The 17,909-nt window shown below is 43.4% G+C and overlaps 1 protein-coding gene across 2 annotated transcripts in view; it reads left to right on the forward strand.

Annotated features, from left to right (window-relative positions):
• Smarcc1 (SWI/SNF related, matrix associated, actin dependent regulator of chromatin subfamily c member 1) overlaps positions 1 to 12,553 on the forward strand; it is a 164,623-nt gene extending 152,070 nt beyond the window's left edge. For both annotated transcript variants that reach the window (XM_047532340.1, XM_047532341.1), the window contains exons 27-28: positions 7,351 to 7,527; positions 10,080 to 12,553. In XM_047532340.1, coding sequence (XP_047388296.1) covers positions 7,351 to 7,527; positions 10,080 to 10,171 — 269 coding nt within the window. In that variant the 3' untranslated portion in view covers positions 10,172 to 12,553. The remainder of the gene's footprint in view (positions 1 to 7,350; positions 7,528 to 10,079) is intronic.
• Positions 12,554 to 17,909: the final 5,356 nt, after the last annotated feature.

Here is a 17,909-nt window from a genome sequence, read left to right on the forward strand (position 1 = left end):
AGCTATTTAAGAACTTCTAGCATCTGTATTTGGCTTGTGAAAGATGGGATCTGCTTCTTTGCTAAATTACATCCTGGTGATAATAGGTGCTGGTACACCTGACTTTTCACCCACATCATTTCACTTCTTGTCCTCACTGCACAGTTGAAGACCTGGTGTGTGGCAAGGCCTAATAACCCTGCTGCCCAGCATATTCAGGTTTCACACTGAGCTCCATCTGATTCAATAGTGAGGCTGGGACGGAGTGCTGAGAAGGGTTCCAGCAGACGCAGATTCTCCTCAGGAGGTGGTACCAGCAAATGACTTGACAAAAATAGTCTTGAGAAGAGAAATAGGTCATTTTTCCCTTTTCATTTTCTCACCAAAATAGGCATTTCTACAGTGAATTTGTAAGGGAAAGGATCATTCAGTACAAGATGAGAGTTTTAATTTATGACAAGTTATTCTCATAATTACTGAAATATAATGTACATATGGAAAAAGGTATAAATCATAAGGATTTCTTCGAGTATTAACAAAGGGACACCACCTGTGTAACCAATACTCAGAAGCCTCTGTCATGCTCTCCTCAATCTCTTCTCCCAAGATAGCTCTCCTGACTTCTGACATTGACTAGTTGGGCTGATTTTTAATGTTAGATAGATGGAATCATAGTGATTTTTTGTTTGTCTGACTTTTACTCAATATTGCATATGTGAGCCATGCACAGAAGTGCATGCCAGTAATCCCAACTTCTCGGGAAGCTGAGGTAGGAAGATCACAAATCCAAGACTTAGGCAACTTAGCAAGACCCTATCTCAAAATAAAAAGATCTGGAGATGTAGCTGAATGGAGCAAAGCACTACTGAGTCCAGTTCTCTGAGCCACATAATGAAAAATGAGAAATAAAACATTTAGATATATCCACATTCTTGTGACTGATAACATTTGTTCCTTCTATTTGCTGAACAGTGTTTCACGATACCACACTGTTAGTCCATTCTCCTGTTGATGAACATGTAATTGGTTTCTAGACTTTAGTTATTATGAATAGTTCAGACAACTGTAAACATATATGAGCAAATGTCTTTTGATAGACATATGTATACATTTCTATTATGTTTGTCCTTAAGGAGTAGAATTGGATGTGTTCCAAGGAATAGGTTGTAGGATTTGTGTATTTTCACATCAGTACATGCTGCCAAAATGTTTCCAGAATGGCTGTGACTCTTTAATAGTGTGTAAGCGTTTTAACAGTTCAAAATTGATATAATTTGATTTTTATGATTACCCCTTTTGTGGGGGGGTTACTTTGGAGTTTGAATTAAGTATGTTAATAAAATTAAGAGCATTAATAAATTGAGTCAATTATTTTAGGGTTGTCTTCATCTTACCTGCTCAGAAAAAACTGATTCTAACAAGTAAGTCTGGTACATGATATTCTAGTGTTAATCAAAGAGGCATTTCAAATCGAGGCATATGAGGTAGTCCATAGTATGTTTTGAGTAAACAGTATCTTCAGTCTATGTTTTTACACATTAAGAGCTATGAGCAGGTCCTTCCAACTTCTTTTTTCTTAGTTTTAGAAAAGTTAACATGTTACAGCATTTACATTAGGAGCTGAGGATAATTACCCAGCTAACTTTTAGGTATTTATCCAGAATTTAACCCTGTGTAAAAGGATAGGAAAAATTGGCCTCTAAATGACAGCAAAGTTGGGGAAATGGCAGGAAGGAGGGTCAAGGAAGATTTACTATCAAGTGATTTAATTTGTCCATCTCTTAACCTTTTAGAGTTTCTATGAGTATGTACTTGTTCTCTACAAAATTGTTCATCAGTTAATGGTGGAGCCCATTAAAGTGTCAGTTCAGTGTTGTAGATCCATTAGACTATCAAACACTGATGGGCTTGGGCATCAGAGTAGCTGATGTGAATTGGCACCTGTATATTCCATTTAGTTTGTCTCTAACTCCTCAGTCCTTCTTCTTGTTTCCCCACCCACTGCCTTTATTTAATTCATTCACATGCTTAGAATTTTTGTATGGTTTGCCCTGTCTTCATAACTTCTTTTCTGAGCTTTGTTATTTGGTCCTACTCCTGGGAACTTCCTGTCTCTGATGAAGTCTCCTGAGTTGGTTTGTTCCCACCAAACAAAAAGTCTAGGAATTATACATAGAGTGTTTCTGCTCTGTGGTTGTTTCTTTTTTTTTTCTTTTTCTTTTTTTTTTTTTTTTTCCTGAACTTTAAAATATATACCATTGCATTTCATCCATTTTTTTAAGTATAAAATAGTATCAAATGGTTACCAAATTGAAGACTTACTAGTTCTACCTGCAAATCTGCCATTATAAGTGACACAAAACGAATATTTATAATAGCAATCTATTCTTGAGCATGTGTGTTCTGTCCCCAACCATGCCCTGGGCTGTGGTATCCATGAAAGCATATGGAGAACCACAAAGGAGAGTGTCTGAGTGGTGGCTTTTGCTTCTTGAATTGTCCTTTATTATGTTGCTTATTGAACAGAGAGGGCACCTCTGACTGGTGGGAATCTTCTTGGAGGTGAGGTGGTCAGGACTACAGGGACTTTGGCACATGTTCAAAGAATGATTACTAGCAGGAGAGGTGGTGCACACCTGTAATTCAGGCTAGTCAGCAGGCTGAGGTAGGAGTATTGCAAGTTTGAGGCCAGCCTGGGCAACTTAGCAAGACCTGTCTTGAGATAAAAATTTAAAAGGACAGGGGATGTTGCTCAGTGGTAAAGTGCTTTTGTAGCAAACATGAGGTCCTAAATTCAATCCCCAATACCTTAAAAACAAAAAGGAAAAAGATTTCTTGTCTTTGGGTTCAGTCAAAAGGAAATGACCACAGGATCTATAATCCCAGCTTCTTGAGATTCTCAAGTTTAAGGCCAGCCTGGGCAATTTAATTTAGCAAGACCCTCTCTGGAAATTTAAAAAGTTAAAAAAGGACTGGGGATTATATCAGTGATAGAACACCCCTGGGTTGTGGGGGTAAAAAAAAAAAAAAAGAAAAAAGAAATGACAAAAACCTAGACTGTAGGTACACTGGTGAGCTCTGCCCTCTATACACGTTGTAGTAAAAGAGACGCTCAAGTGTTCAAACCTCAAAGGTTTCGTTTAAGCCACCTGCATTGGAGAAGCCTTTGTATGAGCTCCATATGTGAAAAGCAGAGGGGAAAGAGCATACTGGTGTACATCTTCATGATTTCCTCATTATTAATAGTATAAGAAATTTTGGAAGTACCTAGAAAATCAAATTGGAAGTGGTTCAGTTCAGTGAGAACTCAGACGTAATGTTATTTTAATGATAAAACTAGAACATTTAAGCGAGGCATGGTAGCACATTCCTGTTATCCCAGCCACTTGGTAGGATTGCAAGTTCCAGGCCAGTCTCAGCAACTTACACCCTAACTCAAAATAAAAAAAATTAAAAGGGCTGGGATGTAGTTCAGTGGTACAGTGCTCCTGAATTCAGTTCACAGTACCACAGAAAATGAAAACAAGAAAAAACTAGAACATTTTATATCAGTCAGTAAAATATAGTTTGAGGACATTTCAACCAAGGCATTAGGCACTTGGCACTTTTTTTTTTTTTTTCTTCCCCAAATATAACTCAGGGTCTCACTATGTTGCCCAGGCTGGATTCAAACTTCTGCCTCAACCTCCCAAATAGCTGGGATTATAGGCACATGCCACCATGCCCAGCTCAGGTACTTGGCTTTTTAAACCCCTTTGTTAGTCCTACTTTAACAGCCCTACCTATGGGAAATAGTACTTAGGAAAGCATTACAACCCATTGTGGAAAGCTCAGTCTGGACTCAGTCCTACCCTGAAGAGGAAGAAGAAATAGTTTATCGGGTCAGCTAATCTTTTCTTACTGAAATGCCTTTGGTCCTCCTTACATCATGTGATAATAGAGCTGCCATGGCCCTTAGCAGAGTAGCAGGTTACCCTCACAAAGAGAATAGTTAGGGCCCAATTCTTAACAAAGAGTATGTGGCAGGCACTCCCAGGAAGCTGCTGTGTACTGTAGGGAAGGAGCATCCTGCAAGGAGCCTGGGCTTCCCCTCACTTAACCCTGATTGTGTTATTTTCATTCTCCTGGGGACTCAGCCAAAGGATGTGCTGCGGACAGTTAGAAATGGATTGATGAAATGTGCTTAAGATTAGGTATTCATAGGTTTCCTTTCACAGCTTCTTGTAACATCCCAAGGAATGAAAATAAAATCTTTTAACTAGTATTCCATTAGACATGATGGATATAAGGCTTTAGTAAAGATCAAATAAATCTGCGAGACTGTGAGGGATTTTCTACTAGGTAAACCTAATTTTAACAAATCATTCCATGTTTCAGGCTGCAGGTGACTGCTGTGTATTTTGGGGAAGGATTTTTTTTGTTGTTTAGTTTTGTTTTGTTTTTCTCCTTAAGCTTGTATTTAGGGCAGACTCCCCACTATCCTATGCTTTGCTACTTCTGTTTTCAAGCCATGTCTCTCTCACCTCCTCCTTCGCCTGTCTGCTGGAGAAGAAAATACCTGAGTTCTTTTAAATGGAAAATACATATATAGTCTTCGTTTTGTTTAGTAAGGTTTCCTCAGGCATATCTGGTTTCTGTGGGCCATAAGAATTAGCAGGAATGCCTTGTGTCATTGTCATCTATTTAAAAAACGGTGATACCTGTGTCAGATACCATAAGATCTTTCAAATTTGAGTGGACAGTTGTTACTTTATCAGAAATTGATTTTGTCTTCTCCCAGTTTTCTTAAATGCTATCTCATTTCAAATTTGATTCTTAGAATAACTTTTTCCAGGCTAGGTGTGTGACTCAGTGGTAGAACACTTGCCTCCTGGTATGTGTGAAACCCTGGGTTTGATCCCCAGTTCCTTAAAAAAAAAAGAGAGAGAGAGATCACCTTTTCCAAGAAAGAAAAGATACGTGGGACAAAGAAAGAGAATGAATCTCAGGGTCAGACAGTCCTGGGTTTGAATCTCAGCTTAGTCTCATTCATTTTGACTTTGGGCCAAATTACATAGCCTCTCTGAGGTTTGTCTCAACACTGGGCCCTTACTGTCATCTTCCTAATAACAGACTGGACAATTCATGTGATAACTGTCCTCACTCAAAGGTGTCTTCATCTCCTTCCCTGTCACTGCCCCAGGTATACCAGCCCCTTGAACTGTGTAGCACACAGTGACAGTAACAGGGACAGTGCTCACTTTTGGTGCATTCTTTGCTTGTCTGAGATGTTTGTGCATGGTTCCAAAAAGAAAAGTAATTATTTTTCCTGTAGCACCTTTCCTCTTTGCTGCTACCCCTTCCAAAATGCCATTTTTCTCTCATTGCCTGGTTAACCATATCCCAATGGCTTTGTGACCCTGTCTGTGACAGTAGAATAGAGAAGCGCTTTTTTTAGAAGTCTTTGAAATTTGCAGTGAGTGAAAACAAAGGGTTTTTTGGTTGGTTGATTGGTTTGCTATTGCCTACACCAGCTGTTGCCATACAGATGTAGGGATATAGGTAATTGGGCCATTGGCACTTAGCATGTAACTTCGGAAAGGGCTCCATTTGACCTAAGAGCAAAATCCTTTGGGCTCATCCCAGCACATGATAGACAGGCATTACCTCATGGATCTGTCAGTCTACCACAAGTGCTCCTCTCTGCATGATTATTTCTGTTTGTGTTGGAGAGGGATGATCCTAGGAATTGAACCCAGGACCTTGCACATCATAAGCAAGTGCTCTACCATTGAGCTTCACGTACCCCAGCTTTTTTTCTTTGGGGGGGGCGGGAAGTGCAGAGTAGTGTGGTGGGGAGAGAATTGGACTTAGAAGATTTACATCTAATTTACAATTCCCCCAATGGTTCTGTGACCATAAAGAAGTCTGTGGACTTCTCTGAGGTACTTGTATTCTCTACAAAATGAGAATATTTGCTCTGCCTTTGCCAAGTGTGTTGGAGGATCCTGTGACATAATAAGGCACTTTAACAAATAAAGCATTCCTCTGATTACACGGAAAACCCTATGGTTAAGGTAGGCAACTATTTAACTTTACTCAGTATAATCTCAGCAAACTGAAGCTGAGGGCATGCTGAATAACTATCCTAGGTTGGAATAAAATCAGATTAAGATTGCAGCTATTTAGTTTCCAGGCTACTTCATCTGTACTTTCCCTATTGATGGTACTGGGTGGCTACTGACGGGGATGTCCCATGAACCCAATATTCAGTCAGGGATTTGGGCAAACCATACTTTACTATAGACATCCAAATATAAAACTCTGTCCTGTGAGAAGTGATTGAGACCAAACTGTTGTATATAATGTCACTTATGTGAGGACACACCTGGAGTATTCTTCCTTATTTCTTTCTCCCTTACCCAGTATTGGCTCTGGCTTCTTTGTAAAGGCATTCTTCACAGTTCTATGGTGTTTTCTGTAGTGAGAGACTGACAAGATATTCCCTCTAACTCACATATTACTGTGTCCAATCTGAGTTTGACAGAAGGAGATGTGCCCTCCTACCATGTACCCAGACTAGAATTCTGTATTTCTGATCTTAAAAGTAAGCCTCTACCTACAATTTACAGTGGCCAAGTTGAACAGCTATGACAGAACCGTAAGACTGGCAGAATCTAAAATATTTACTGTCTCTTTAAAGAAAAGAAAATGTTTGCTGAAAATTCTTAAGACTCAGTGTGAAACTGAATACAGAAAGCATTTTAGTGTTCTTGTCCCTGGGATCTCCTATCATTACTTTGAAAGCACTTGGAAAAGATGGGGTTCTCTTTCCCCCTTGTCAGTCTCCCAGGTCGGCGGTTCATGATAGGCTCGGTAGAGAGAAATTTGTGACTAGGACCTGGGGATTCAAATCAGAGTCCTTTTTTTAATGAATTTCAGTACCCCTTCAGACAGACTTTCCTTCAAAGCCTGTGTATGAAGCACAGTCTGAACTGAGCTACAGTCCTTGAACTGTGTACTAATTTCCCAGTAGTCTTTCTGTTCATTCCCTGTGGTCTGTGATGGCATGGTGTGTGCTCATGAAGACTCTTGACTGTCCACTATTCCTCCAAACTAATCAAAATGAGTGTTGTCTTTTAGGTATGCTTTCTTTGTAATTGCTTCTTTACCACTACCTACCTATGCTGGAGTTTAGAATAGATCTTCCCCATTAGCTGCTCCCAAATGAATGAATGAATAAAAGTTGATCATAGAGATTGTGGATTATTGCTGTTATATTTCAGATCCTTTGGAGGTTGGATGTTTGTCAGTTTTATGCATTGCGTTGATCCCTTTCTTCTACCCCTTCCTGGTGTACATAATTATAATACTTAGAATCTCTCTTTACAGGTCAGATACCAGGCCCAGGTTCCATGATGCCTGGGCAGCCCATGCCAGGCCGCATGATTCCCACCGTCGCAGCCAACATCCACCCTGCTGGGAGTGGTCCTGCCCCTCCTGGTATGCCTCCAATACCAGGAAACATCTTGGGACCCCGGGTCCCCCTCACAGCACCGAACGGCATGTGTAAGTAGCACAGTGGGAAGACATGTTACTCCAAGGTCTGCCTTGGGGGCTATAAATAAGGGAGGAAGGCTTTGTTTTCTCAGAACAAAGGTCCATGGAGGATCTTGTGGTTTGGCAGGTTCATGGGACAGTGCAGTCTGTGTCAGTGTGTTCTAGAAGATCCATTTTTGATCACTGCTCTTCAGCACCTCTGATGGGCAGATTTGTAGATGACAAGTGTGAAATGCTTCCATGCAGTCAGACTGTTCTCTCAGCACTGAAATCTGTTGAGAAAGCCAATAAGATATTCCTCTCCCATCTTATATAAACCTGTCTGGGTCAGGTATGGTGGCACACACCTGTAATCCCAGCTACATGGGAGGCCAAGGCAGGAGGATCACAAGTTTGAGGCCACCCCCAGCATCTTAGCAAGAAAAGAAAGAAAAAGACAGGGGATGTAGCCCAGTGGTAGAGCAGTTGTCTAACACGTATGAGACCCTGGCTTCAATCCTCAGTACCCGCCCTCTCCCCAGCACACACACACACACTAACCCCTATACCTACAGCTCTCTGGTTTGAATCTTAACAGACACATAGAGCTACTGATTGTTACTTTCCCTACATGAACCTTTTAAGCATATAGGATTCAAAGTGGTGAGTGTAAAGAAGAAAAATAGAAACCGGTTTGGAATAGGAATAACAGATAAGTTTCTTGTAGATCTTCTTAATATATTGGTACTGGCTACATAGACTAAGGAAGGAATATTCAGAGGCTGTGTAGAGGAATGTAAGGTTCAGCAGACCCAGTGGAGAAACACTGGTACTGTTCAACACCACCTATTTGAGTGTGTGTGCAGAGGTCAAGTAATTTCTCCTATAAGCCCTTGCTCTGCTCCAGCTTTGGCCTCCAGAGGGTTGCTTCCAAGACTCCAGCCTGCCCTTTAATCCTGTAGACCTACAGTGAGAATGATCCCACAGTGTATCTACTCTTGATCAGGTACCCTAGCCAAATCCGTAGTCATTGATTCATTTAGAAATTCATATATGTGGCAAGGAGTTACCTCCTATTCATAAGACAAAGACTAAGAAACATAAACTTTTCAGAAATTTTAGTTGGGAAAACAAAAAGTGAAAAGTTGAATCAGATTTACTGAAGTTATGGGAGACTACAGAGTGCCTTGAATGCACTGTAGTTCTCTGGGACACATCCTAGGGGAGGGAGCCAGGCCTCATGGACAAAGACATGTCTCATTTCTCTCTGAATCCCCATGGGCTAGACAAAGTAAGTTCATGAAGACAGGTTTTAGCTGTTGTATAGGATCATGATAACAGGGGGGGGGAAGAAATTTCCCCTGAGCTGGTGGTCAGAGATATAATAGAGTGGGTAATCTTCCTTGGCAAGAAAAAGCTTAAAATGCTTGCCAAGCCATCTCCCAAGCAGTTCACAAATGAACTAGCCTTCCAAGGGACTTGACCAGTTTGCCATCCCCTGTGCAAAGATAACATCATTGGTCTTTTATCACTGTTGTATATTTCTGGTCTCCCATGGTTTGTGACTTCAGAATTCCATCCTAAAGAGGAAACAGTGGGACACCTTGAGAGTGTGAAGGTTTCAAATGAAGCTCCTGCCATATATGAGTGATTTGGAAATTCTGATTGCTGGCTTCAGGCCACACTGGATTGTTTCCTTTCTCCTGGCCTTAGTTTCCTCCTCTGAAAGATAACAAAAGGGATGGGATTCTTGGTTTTCACAGTACTTTGAAGAGCCTTAGAGGTTTGGTAGAATCCTCTTGTGGGTAGGGTTGGGTGAATTGACTGGTGAGCACAGCTGCACTTTAATTATTTGTTTCATATGTTTTCAATTCTGGCAAGATCTAGAGATTTTAAAAACCCTGGATTAAATGATCTCTAGGGTTTCTTTGTACACTAAAGCAGCTAAAGTTGAAATAGGAAAGAGCCCCAGACACTCTCACTAATTGTTTCCTTCAGGACCTGACCTAGTTTGGGCCCAGAATCCAAGGACTGCAGTTGAGGAGCTGTGAGGGCCTCCCAGGAATATCCAACGTGTCAGCAACTGCCTCAGTGAAGTTCTCTGGCCCTGGTGGAGACAGTTAATCAGCAAGATGTTATTGATAACCTATTTTGTGCCCAGCTAGACTAGACACTGTGAGAGAAAGAAGAGTAAAAATGAAAAGATATAGAACTTGCCCAGGAAGGAGCTTATTGTTTAACGGAAGAAATTAAATTAGTAGAGAGAACCATTGAAGTACAATAAAATCAAAATACAATTAAGCTTTGGAATGGTCTGGAGTGATTCTTGGAAGGAATGGGTTTTGAAGGATAGGGCAATTGAAGCACCTCCCACACCCACCATTTGCATTAGGGTAAGCACATGCACACGTGAGCATTCCTTTGTACCTGGCCATGTAGACCATGGTAGCAGCAATGCCTCATAGGCCACATTGTTTGCCTGCCACAAAGAAAATCACTTGCTCTGTCATTTTTACTGAAAAGGCTCTTTCCCAAGCCCTGTGTTTCCAGGAGTGACGAGTTACCCTTGGATGTGTTTGCAGATCCCCCTCCGCCACAGCAGCAGCCACCACCACCTGCAGATGGGATTCCTCCACCTCCTGCTCCAGGCCCACCAGCCTCGGCCACTCCTTAGCCTGGAAGATAGGAAACCTCTACGCCCACCGCAAACTGGAGTGGGGATGACAACACTTGTGTTTCTCGGCTTCCTTGGGTTTCTTTCAGGATTTTTCTTCTCACAACCCCAAGCACGTGTCCCACATCTCCCCACTCCTCTTGCCACCCCTCTCTGTGCTCTGTTACCTCTTGTGTCAGGTCCTCAGCTGACACTCAAGGGGAAGCCTGTGGTGACCGTGTGCCCTGGTCATCCTACAAATAACCTGCACTCCCCTGTCCTGGTGTGGGAGGCATTGTCTGTTCATCTGCAGGTCCTGTCAACAATAGTATTCTAAGTCTTTATCATTTTTGCTCTCCTATAGTGGGTTTTTTGTTTGTTTGTTTTCTTTGGGTTTTTTTAATTGTTGTTGTCATTAGGGATTTTTTGTTTTGTTTGTTTGGGTTTTTTGGGTTTTTGGTTTTTGTCTTATGCTTCAATGGATAATCCTCTATAATTATTATCTTTTTTTCCTTGGTTATGGTTGTTTTAAAGGAGAGCATCCTAAGTTAATAGGAACCAAAAAAATGGTGATGGGCAGAAGGAGATAGCCACAGGGGACACACCTTAAGGCATTATAAGTGACCTTATTTCTGCTTATCTGAGCTAAGAGTGGTGCTGCTGGTAAAGTTTCCTGAGACTTTTGCCACACATAAATGCACCAGAATTAAAAGAGATGGGAAGTGGGGGGTATGATGGAAGTGATGGAAATGAGGGCCTCCACCTTGCCTGGCAGAACACAGCCACTTTAACTAGTATGTGGTAGAGGAGAGCACAAATATTAGAACAAATCCACTCCTTCCCAGACCCACTGGTTCTGGTTTTCTATGCAGATGATTTGCTAAATTGGGGGTGGGTATTTTGTTTTTCTGAGGGCAGTGTGAGCTTTGAGGGTTGGAATTTGGGGAGGCATTCCTTAGTTCCCTAGACTACCCAGGAAAGTTTAAGGAATCTAAAGCAGTGGTCTCCCCATGAACCAAGCCTGTTACTCATTGCTTTGTATGTATTCTTTTTCTCTCTCTCTTTAAAAAAAAAAAAAAAAAAAAAATCCTTTAAAAGAGAAGGAAAAAAGAAAAGGTAAATAGATAGTGCTAAACATTTTAGCTCATGGAACTTGGTTAGGATGGCTGGGGGTTCAAGTCCCCAAACTACCTCTTGCAGTAGCCAGGGTGAGTGGAATTTCATGAAGTGGTCCTTAGGTTTGGATAGGATTGGAAGAGTGGGGCAGATCTTCAGCCTCTTGTACCTTCTCCCTTCCCTTTCTGAGATTTCACATTCCATCTGTCACAGGGTTGTCAAGGAGGTACTGAGGGTACCAAGGACCTCACTTGGCTCCAGAGCATCATGCTTTAAGGTTTGGGGTGCTCGGGCTGGGAGGGTGGGTTGCCATTCCAGAGGAAGAGCCACAAAAATGCCTTAATTTGAGCCCATATCTACCCCTGCTGATGAGTGACTTGAGAGTTCTTGGTTTTGTCGTCTTGTCCTTCTCTCCCTTCTGTCCTTCCATGAGTAGCAAAAGGGTGTTTTGGTAGAGCTTGGTTTCAAAGCACCTGGCTTCTTCACTTTATGTTCTCAAGTTTCATTATTTAGAATGCAAATCAGAACATCTTTGGATATCTTTTTCTATGTATTTTCTAAAGCTTTACATATAAGAGGGTGTAGGGAGGTGTTTATAAAACACCATAGAACTTTTCCCCTTAATATCAGAAAGCAAAAAATAAAACCACAATTGAGATTTGCCTTTCAAACCCTCAGGTTTGCCTCTATCCAGGTGGCCCTGGTCACCATCAGAGGTTGGAATACTAGAACCAAGGAGACCTTGTTCCTTTATTGTGTTTGTTCTAAACTTTTGGGGTGGAAATGGAAATGAGCTTGTTCCAACTGGAGTTTACTTGCAATGCATTTGCCTCCTGAAAGACCCCAGTGCCTTTTGATAATGGCCAGGGTTTTCCCTACTTCCCTCCGGTTTTCCCAAAGGAAACTCATTCCAAATACTTACCTTTTCCCCTGGAGTCATAGAAAGAAAGTGTAATTCTGGTTCATACTGTGGTCCCTTGTAACCTCAGGTCTCTAATGTGATCACTTTCAAATTTAAAAGATCCAGGTGGAAATATTTTTACTATGCCGGTAATTGACAAATACCTGAATTCAACACTGTTAAGTTTCAGTATAAGTGATGACTTTCTTTTCATGTTTTTATCTGGTTTCATTCCTGTATTACAGCTACCCAATTGTGGGGGGTGGGGGGAGATAATATGTGGTTTTTGTATAAACATGTTTCTCACTGTGTTGTTATTTTAGAAAAATGAGGGGAGGGAGTTTGAAAGATTGGAAGAAATGAATAAATGAAATACCATTTCTGGATTCTGGTCCCATTCTCTGCATTTATACACCAACTCATCATGTATCCAAGAAGAACCTAAAGATTTAGTCCCACCTGGTCTTGGTTAGCAGTTAAAATCTATGACTTAGGGCCTCTTCCTTGACTGACCACCTTCATGATGCTTCAGGAGCATGCAGTTGAGTGTGCTTCGCCCTTGGTCAAAGTGAAGAAAGGCGAGTGGAACTTGTCTAGAAGGGGTTGCCAACATCTTGGTGCCTCCACGGGAGGAATTATCTTGCTTAGTGAGCTGGAGAATGTTTTTAAGGATACAGATTAGGCAGGCCCTGAGGACAGAAAAGAAAGCCTTGTTTTCAACATGCTTATGAATCCAAAAGAAAAGGATTCTGTGTCTGCCATGAGGTGAACACCCAGCTCCTCATGAATGCATGCCTCTAGAAAGGAGCTATAAAGCCAGCTGGGTCTTGGTTACCAGAGGATGATGGATGACATTAATCTTTAATCCAAACTAAAGACCAATTTATAAATGAGTATTTTTCCAGCATAACAGGACATGTACAATCAATCAGACTTCCACAGGTTCCTCAGGTCCTTAATATGAAGTAATTCCTCCAAATTAATTAAGACAGTGGTTTCAACCAAGTGTGGGTCAGGATCATCTGCCTCACAGACAAGCTGATGGGCCCTATTGTCAGCTGCTAATTCAGTGGGTCTGGAGTGAGTTCTGCAGCCTTGTGTCTTTAACAAGTTTCCAGGGGATGCTGATGCTGCTCAGGGGATCATCCTTTGAGAACCACTGGTTAAGAAAGCTATGTGCTTGAACGGGATCTCTACAGTTCCCTCTGTGAGACCTTTCATCCAGTAAACATTTAAGCACCTACTATGTGCCAGCTATGGGAACTTACATACAGTGAAGTCTTAGTTGTGAATAAGGTAGGCAAGGCCCAGGCCACTTACTATGGTGGGGTGGGGGATTCCAGACCATAGTTAATAACAAGTACTAGCACTTTACATAATGCAAAGTGTTGATGAGGAAAATGAAACAGCATAATCAAGAGTTTCCTGCAGACAACTGGGGGATAGTGTGTAAGATTAGAACAGGGTAATCTGTGATTTCTCTCATGCTGAATATGGTACCCTGAAGAACAGACCTTCATTCCTTGCAGAAAAATCTCCACCTGAATAATGAGGGCACCCATTTGTCTGGATTCATTATGTCAGCTCCTGAGAACTCTCCACCTCTACTTAAAGCTCTCTGCAGTTCTTTGAGCATATTCTGTTGCTCATGTTTGATGGGGCTTCTTGATCCCTATCAGTGGATGATTTTCACTTAGAGAGGTCCTCTTTCAAATAGGATGCAAAGGTATATCTCTGGAGAAAGTTCCACCCTCCTCCAAGCCCAGGACCCTTAATGTTGGGCCTCCTTGTAGACAGCTCCACTTAAACTATATTTCCTTATAGCTCATTTTTAGGCATGCCTCCACCCTGGTAATACTTTGTTCCTGAACTTGGGACAGAGCTAAGATTGCCATACATGAAGAGTGACTAAAAAGAAAATCCAGTGATCAATTCAAACAGGTTCCAGAACCAATCACAGCCAACTCCCTGTCCTATTCTGATTGTTGCAGGGACTCTAATAAGAGGTCCTTATTTGGTGCCTCTCTCCCTATTCCTGGCCTGCCTTGCAAATTGGGAGTCATCTTTACTACTACTGCCCCAAGAGGCCTTTCCCTGCTTTTCTAACTCCATGAAGAATAAGCAGCCAGGTGACTGATTTCAAGCAGTAACGCTTCCCTTCGAGACAAAACACCACCACCCACCTTTAGAGTATAACTTTTCAGGCCTCAGCAAAATAGTTATCTAATACTACTTACAGTGACTGCCACCTGCATACAACTGACAAAGGAAAGGGGAATTCCACTCTAGTTCTGTGGCAATCTAAAGTGCCTTCACTACCAAGTGGGGTGGTAGAGCCCTATCCTTTTGCACAGGCTGGTTTCTGTGGCCGGTTTAGCCTGCCATTGACAAGTCCCTATGGCCATCTGGATTGTGGCATCCTGAGCTCATTTCTGCAGTGCTGCAGGATCCCTGAGAAGAGCTTAGGTCACCTGCTGAGGCAGCGGGTCTCTTCTGCAGACAATCTAGTTGTGTTGGCTACCCTTATGTGGTTTTCTCCCAGCTGGCTTGACTTTGGGGTTAGGGTTAGAAATTCAAGGGACTTTCCAAATCTAGTGGCAAATGCATTGCCTGGACAAGGTGACCAGGTTGTGACTTCTTTTCTAAGATGAGAGTACTTGCTCAGCTGAGAATTCAGAGTTCCCTATAGTGAGGAGGTTGTAGCCAGAACTTAAAAGAACTCAGATCCTGGACCCGTTAGCCCTTCCCTTGTTCCTGGGAATGGGTGGCGTAAGTAGACTTATTCCCAGTAGCCATCACCAAAAGCAATCAGATTTTTCCTGCAGTCTTGAACATGTTCCTTGTTAAGAGATCATAGTGTTAAGTGCCCAGGTAAAAGTGAGGGACTTGGGGAGGGGAGGAGACAGGAAGCACTGATGCCCTATCTCCCTGTCCTGATTCCCATTCTGAGATTAAGATGCAGGAATAAAGAGCCTCCATGTTAAAATGACAGGACTTGAAATCAGGATTTTAGCTTAAGTATTAGCCTTTCCACTTCATCAGCATGATGTGACAACACTGCTAAACTCAGTGTCAATTTGCAGATAGAACTAATAAGGTATTTTTTAGTATGGTTGTGAAAAGGCAAATTAGAGTACTCAGAAACTAAAATCTCAATGTGTTAGTGATTAACACTGGAGATTTAAAATCAAGAACTGGTCAGGCATGGGGCACACACCTGTAATCCCGGTGGCTCAGGAGGTTTAGGCAGGAGGATCCAGGGTTCAAAGCCAGCCTCAACAATTTAGCAAGACCCTGTCTCAATAAAATATAAAAAAGGGCTGGGAGTGTGGCTCAATAAACAACCCTGGGTTCAATTTGCAGGAACAAAAACAAAAACAAGAATGGTGCTGCTTTCTGTCCAGACCAAACTGCTCCCTTCATGGCAGTGGTCTGCCATGAAGGACTGCCAAATCCAGTAGAGTACAGAGGCATGAAGAAGCCGTTGCCACAAAATCCCTGACACCCAATATAAGAGACATGAGTGGAAGAGCACAGGTGAATATGAGCTATAAATAGGTCAGTTTCCTCATTCTCCAGTTCCTACAGCTTTTATGCCTACCACATCCCTTGTCCCCTAGAAAAATATGACATTCATTTGACACTGTGGTTGCCAAATACTTTCACATATGAGAGTCAGGTTCTTGATCTCCCAAGGTCACAGACCTGATACCAAATCTTGCTCTTTAACCATCACATTACTACTACTGCCTAGAGGAACTTTTCTCATCCATTTTTATGGGTGTCACCCAACCAAGTATGCTGTACTCAGTTCTGAAACTACTGGTGACATCTGCTAGGGAGCTTCAGAATGAAACAGAATGACAATAATTGATTTAAAATCCCAGGTTGAGGCAGAAGGTGTAGTTCAGTGGCATAGTGTTTGCCTCATATACACAAGGCCCTGGGTTGAATCCCCTGCACTGGGAGGGGGGAAAAATCCCAAATGAAATGTCTCTAGAGAAGAAAAGATGTCTGAGGAAGGAGACATTTCACATTTTGTATCATGTTTTGCTAATTCAAAAATTGAAAATATATTTAAATAGACACCCATCCCTGAGGCCTTCTTCCCACACAGACTGGCCTCAGTAAATGGAAAAGGTAGGCACAGCCACTAACATCCACTCTGACAACTACCACCGGATACATGCTGAGGAATACAGAGACTGCATAGCATACAAGGTGACAGACAAGGAAAGCAGAGATGGGCCTGGAGATAAAAAAAGGGTTACAAATCGGGTGCAGTGGTGCACCCTGGTAATCATGGCCACTCCAGAGGCTGAGACAGGAAGATCATAAGTTCAAGGCCAGACTTAACAACTAAATAAGAACCTATCTTGAAATAAAGGGCTGGGGATGTAGTTCAGTGGTAGAGCACCTCTGGGTTTAGTCCCCAGTATTGCAAAATTTAATAAGGGTATGTTCCTGCCTCTGGAAAACAGACAAGTATGGAGCCCCGCTGGATCTGCTTAGAGGAGTTGTATTTCAAATGTATTTTACTCAACCTGGAGGCAGCATGAAGCCATGGAAAAAGTCAGGAAGTCAGCCCCTTTTGCAGGAAGCTGGACTCATGATTGGGGGGTGGGACTGCCATATCTTCATTGAGGCCTTCTACAGAGCCCGCCTCCCTGCCTGGCACTGATCAGGGCATAAATCAACCGCCTAAGCCAGGCAGAGTTGGCCTCACAGAATAGGGTGATCTGAACTGAGCTTTTCTGGGATAAGGAAATTGTCAGGCATGGAGGGGAGGGACACTAGGCTGGGCAAAACAAGTTATGGCAGTTCTGGTGGGAGAAACTGAGACTGACCAAAATAGTCCCATCAGGAGACACATGGCCCATCCGGATCACTTATTTGACCTCCAGTGACAGGAATGAGAGCATCTCAAACAACCAGCGTTGCCAAGCGGTCAACAGGATCCTCAGAAATGCTTTGGCCCTATGTCCACGTGCACCTGGTCAGACAGAGCGACCCTCTTTTCCACCCAAGAACTTGAGCTTTGGTGGCCCAGGACACCTGAGGTGTAATGCATCCAGAGTACAAAGATACCGGAACCAAAGGCCGCTCCCCAGGCTGCCCCAAGGGAGGCGGAGAAGTTGAAGCAAGTGGCAGTCCTAGAGGGCCTCACCCCTTGCCCCGGAGACGTTCGGCAGGCCTGGCTGGGCGGGATCTGGGCTGATGGCTTTGCCTGCGGTCGGATTAGGTCTGATCCGCTTAGAGCCTGGGCCGTCGGATTCGCCCCTTGCCAGGCTCTGCCAACGTCCGCACCTCCCTTGAGGAGAAGCCGAGGCTTCCCAGAGCACCTTCCCACCCAGGGCACGGGTTTGGCACACAAACCCATGAGAATCTGTGCGCCCCGGGCCGCCTCATTTTCACACCAGGACTGGGGCTCCGGCTCCTGCGGCCCTTCCGAGCTGCGCCCGAGCTGGCGGTGTCCTGGGCCCGCGACGTCCCCACCTCCTGCTAGCCGCGTGGCGGGTGGGTCCTCCCGGGCCACGGCCCTTACGGGCTCTTAACTAGGAGGGCGGGCGGCAGCCGCGCGCGGCTCTCCCGCGCGTGCATCTGTCGGCTCGCGCCACGCGCGGCGCTCTGCGCCTGCCCCGCGCTCCGCGTACCCCGCGGGCGGCTGGGGGGCGGTGTCAGCGGCTGCGTGCCGCGGGAGGCCGGGGGCGGGGCGCGCGGCGGCGGCGCGGGAGGCGGGGG

This window comes from Sciurus carolinensis, chromosome 17 (genome assembly GCF_902686445.1).
Source record: "Sciurus carolinensis chromosome 17, mSciCar1.2, whole genome shotgun sequence".
In the NCBI taxonomy this organism is placed as follows: Eukaryota; Metazoa; Chordata; class Mammalia; order Rodentia; family Sciuridae; genus Sciurus; species Sciurus carolinensis.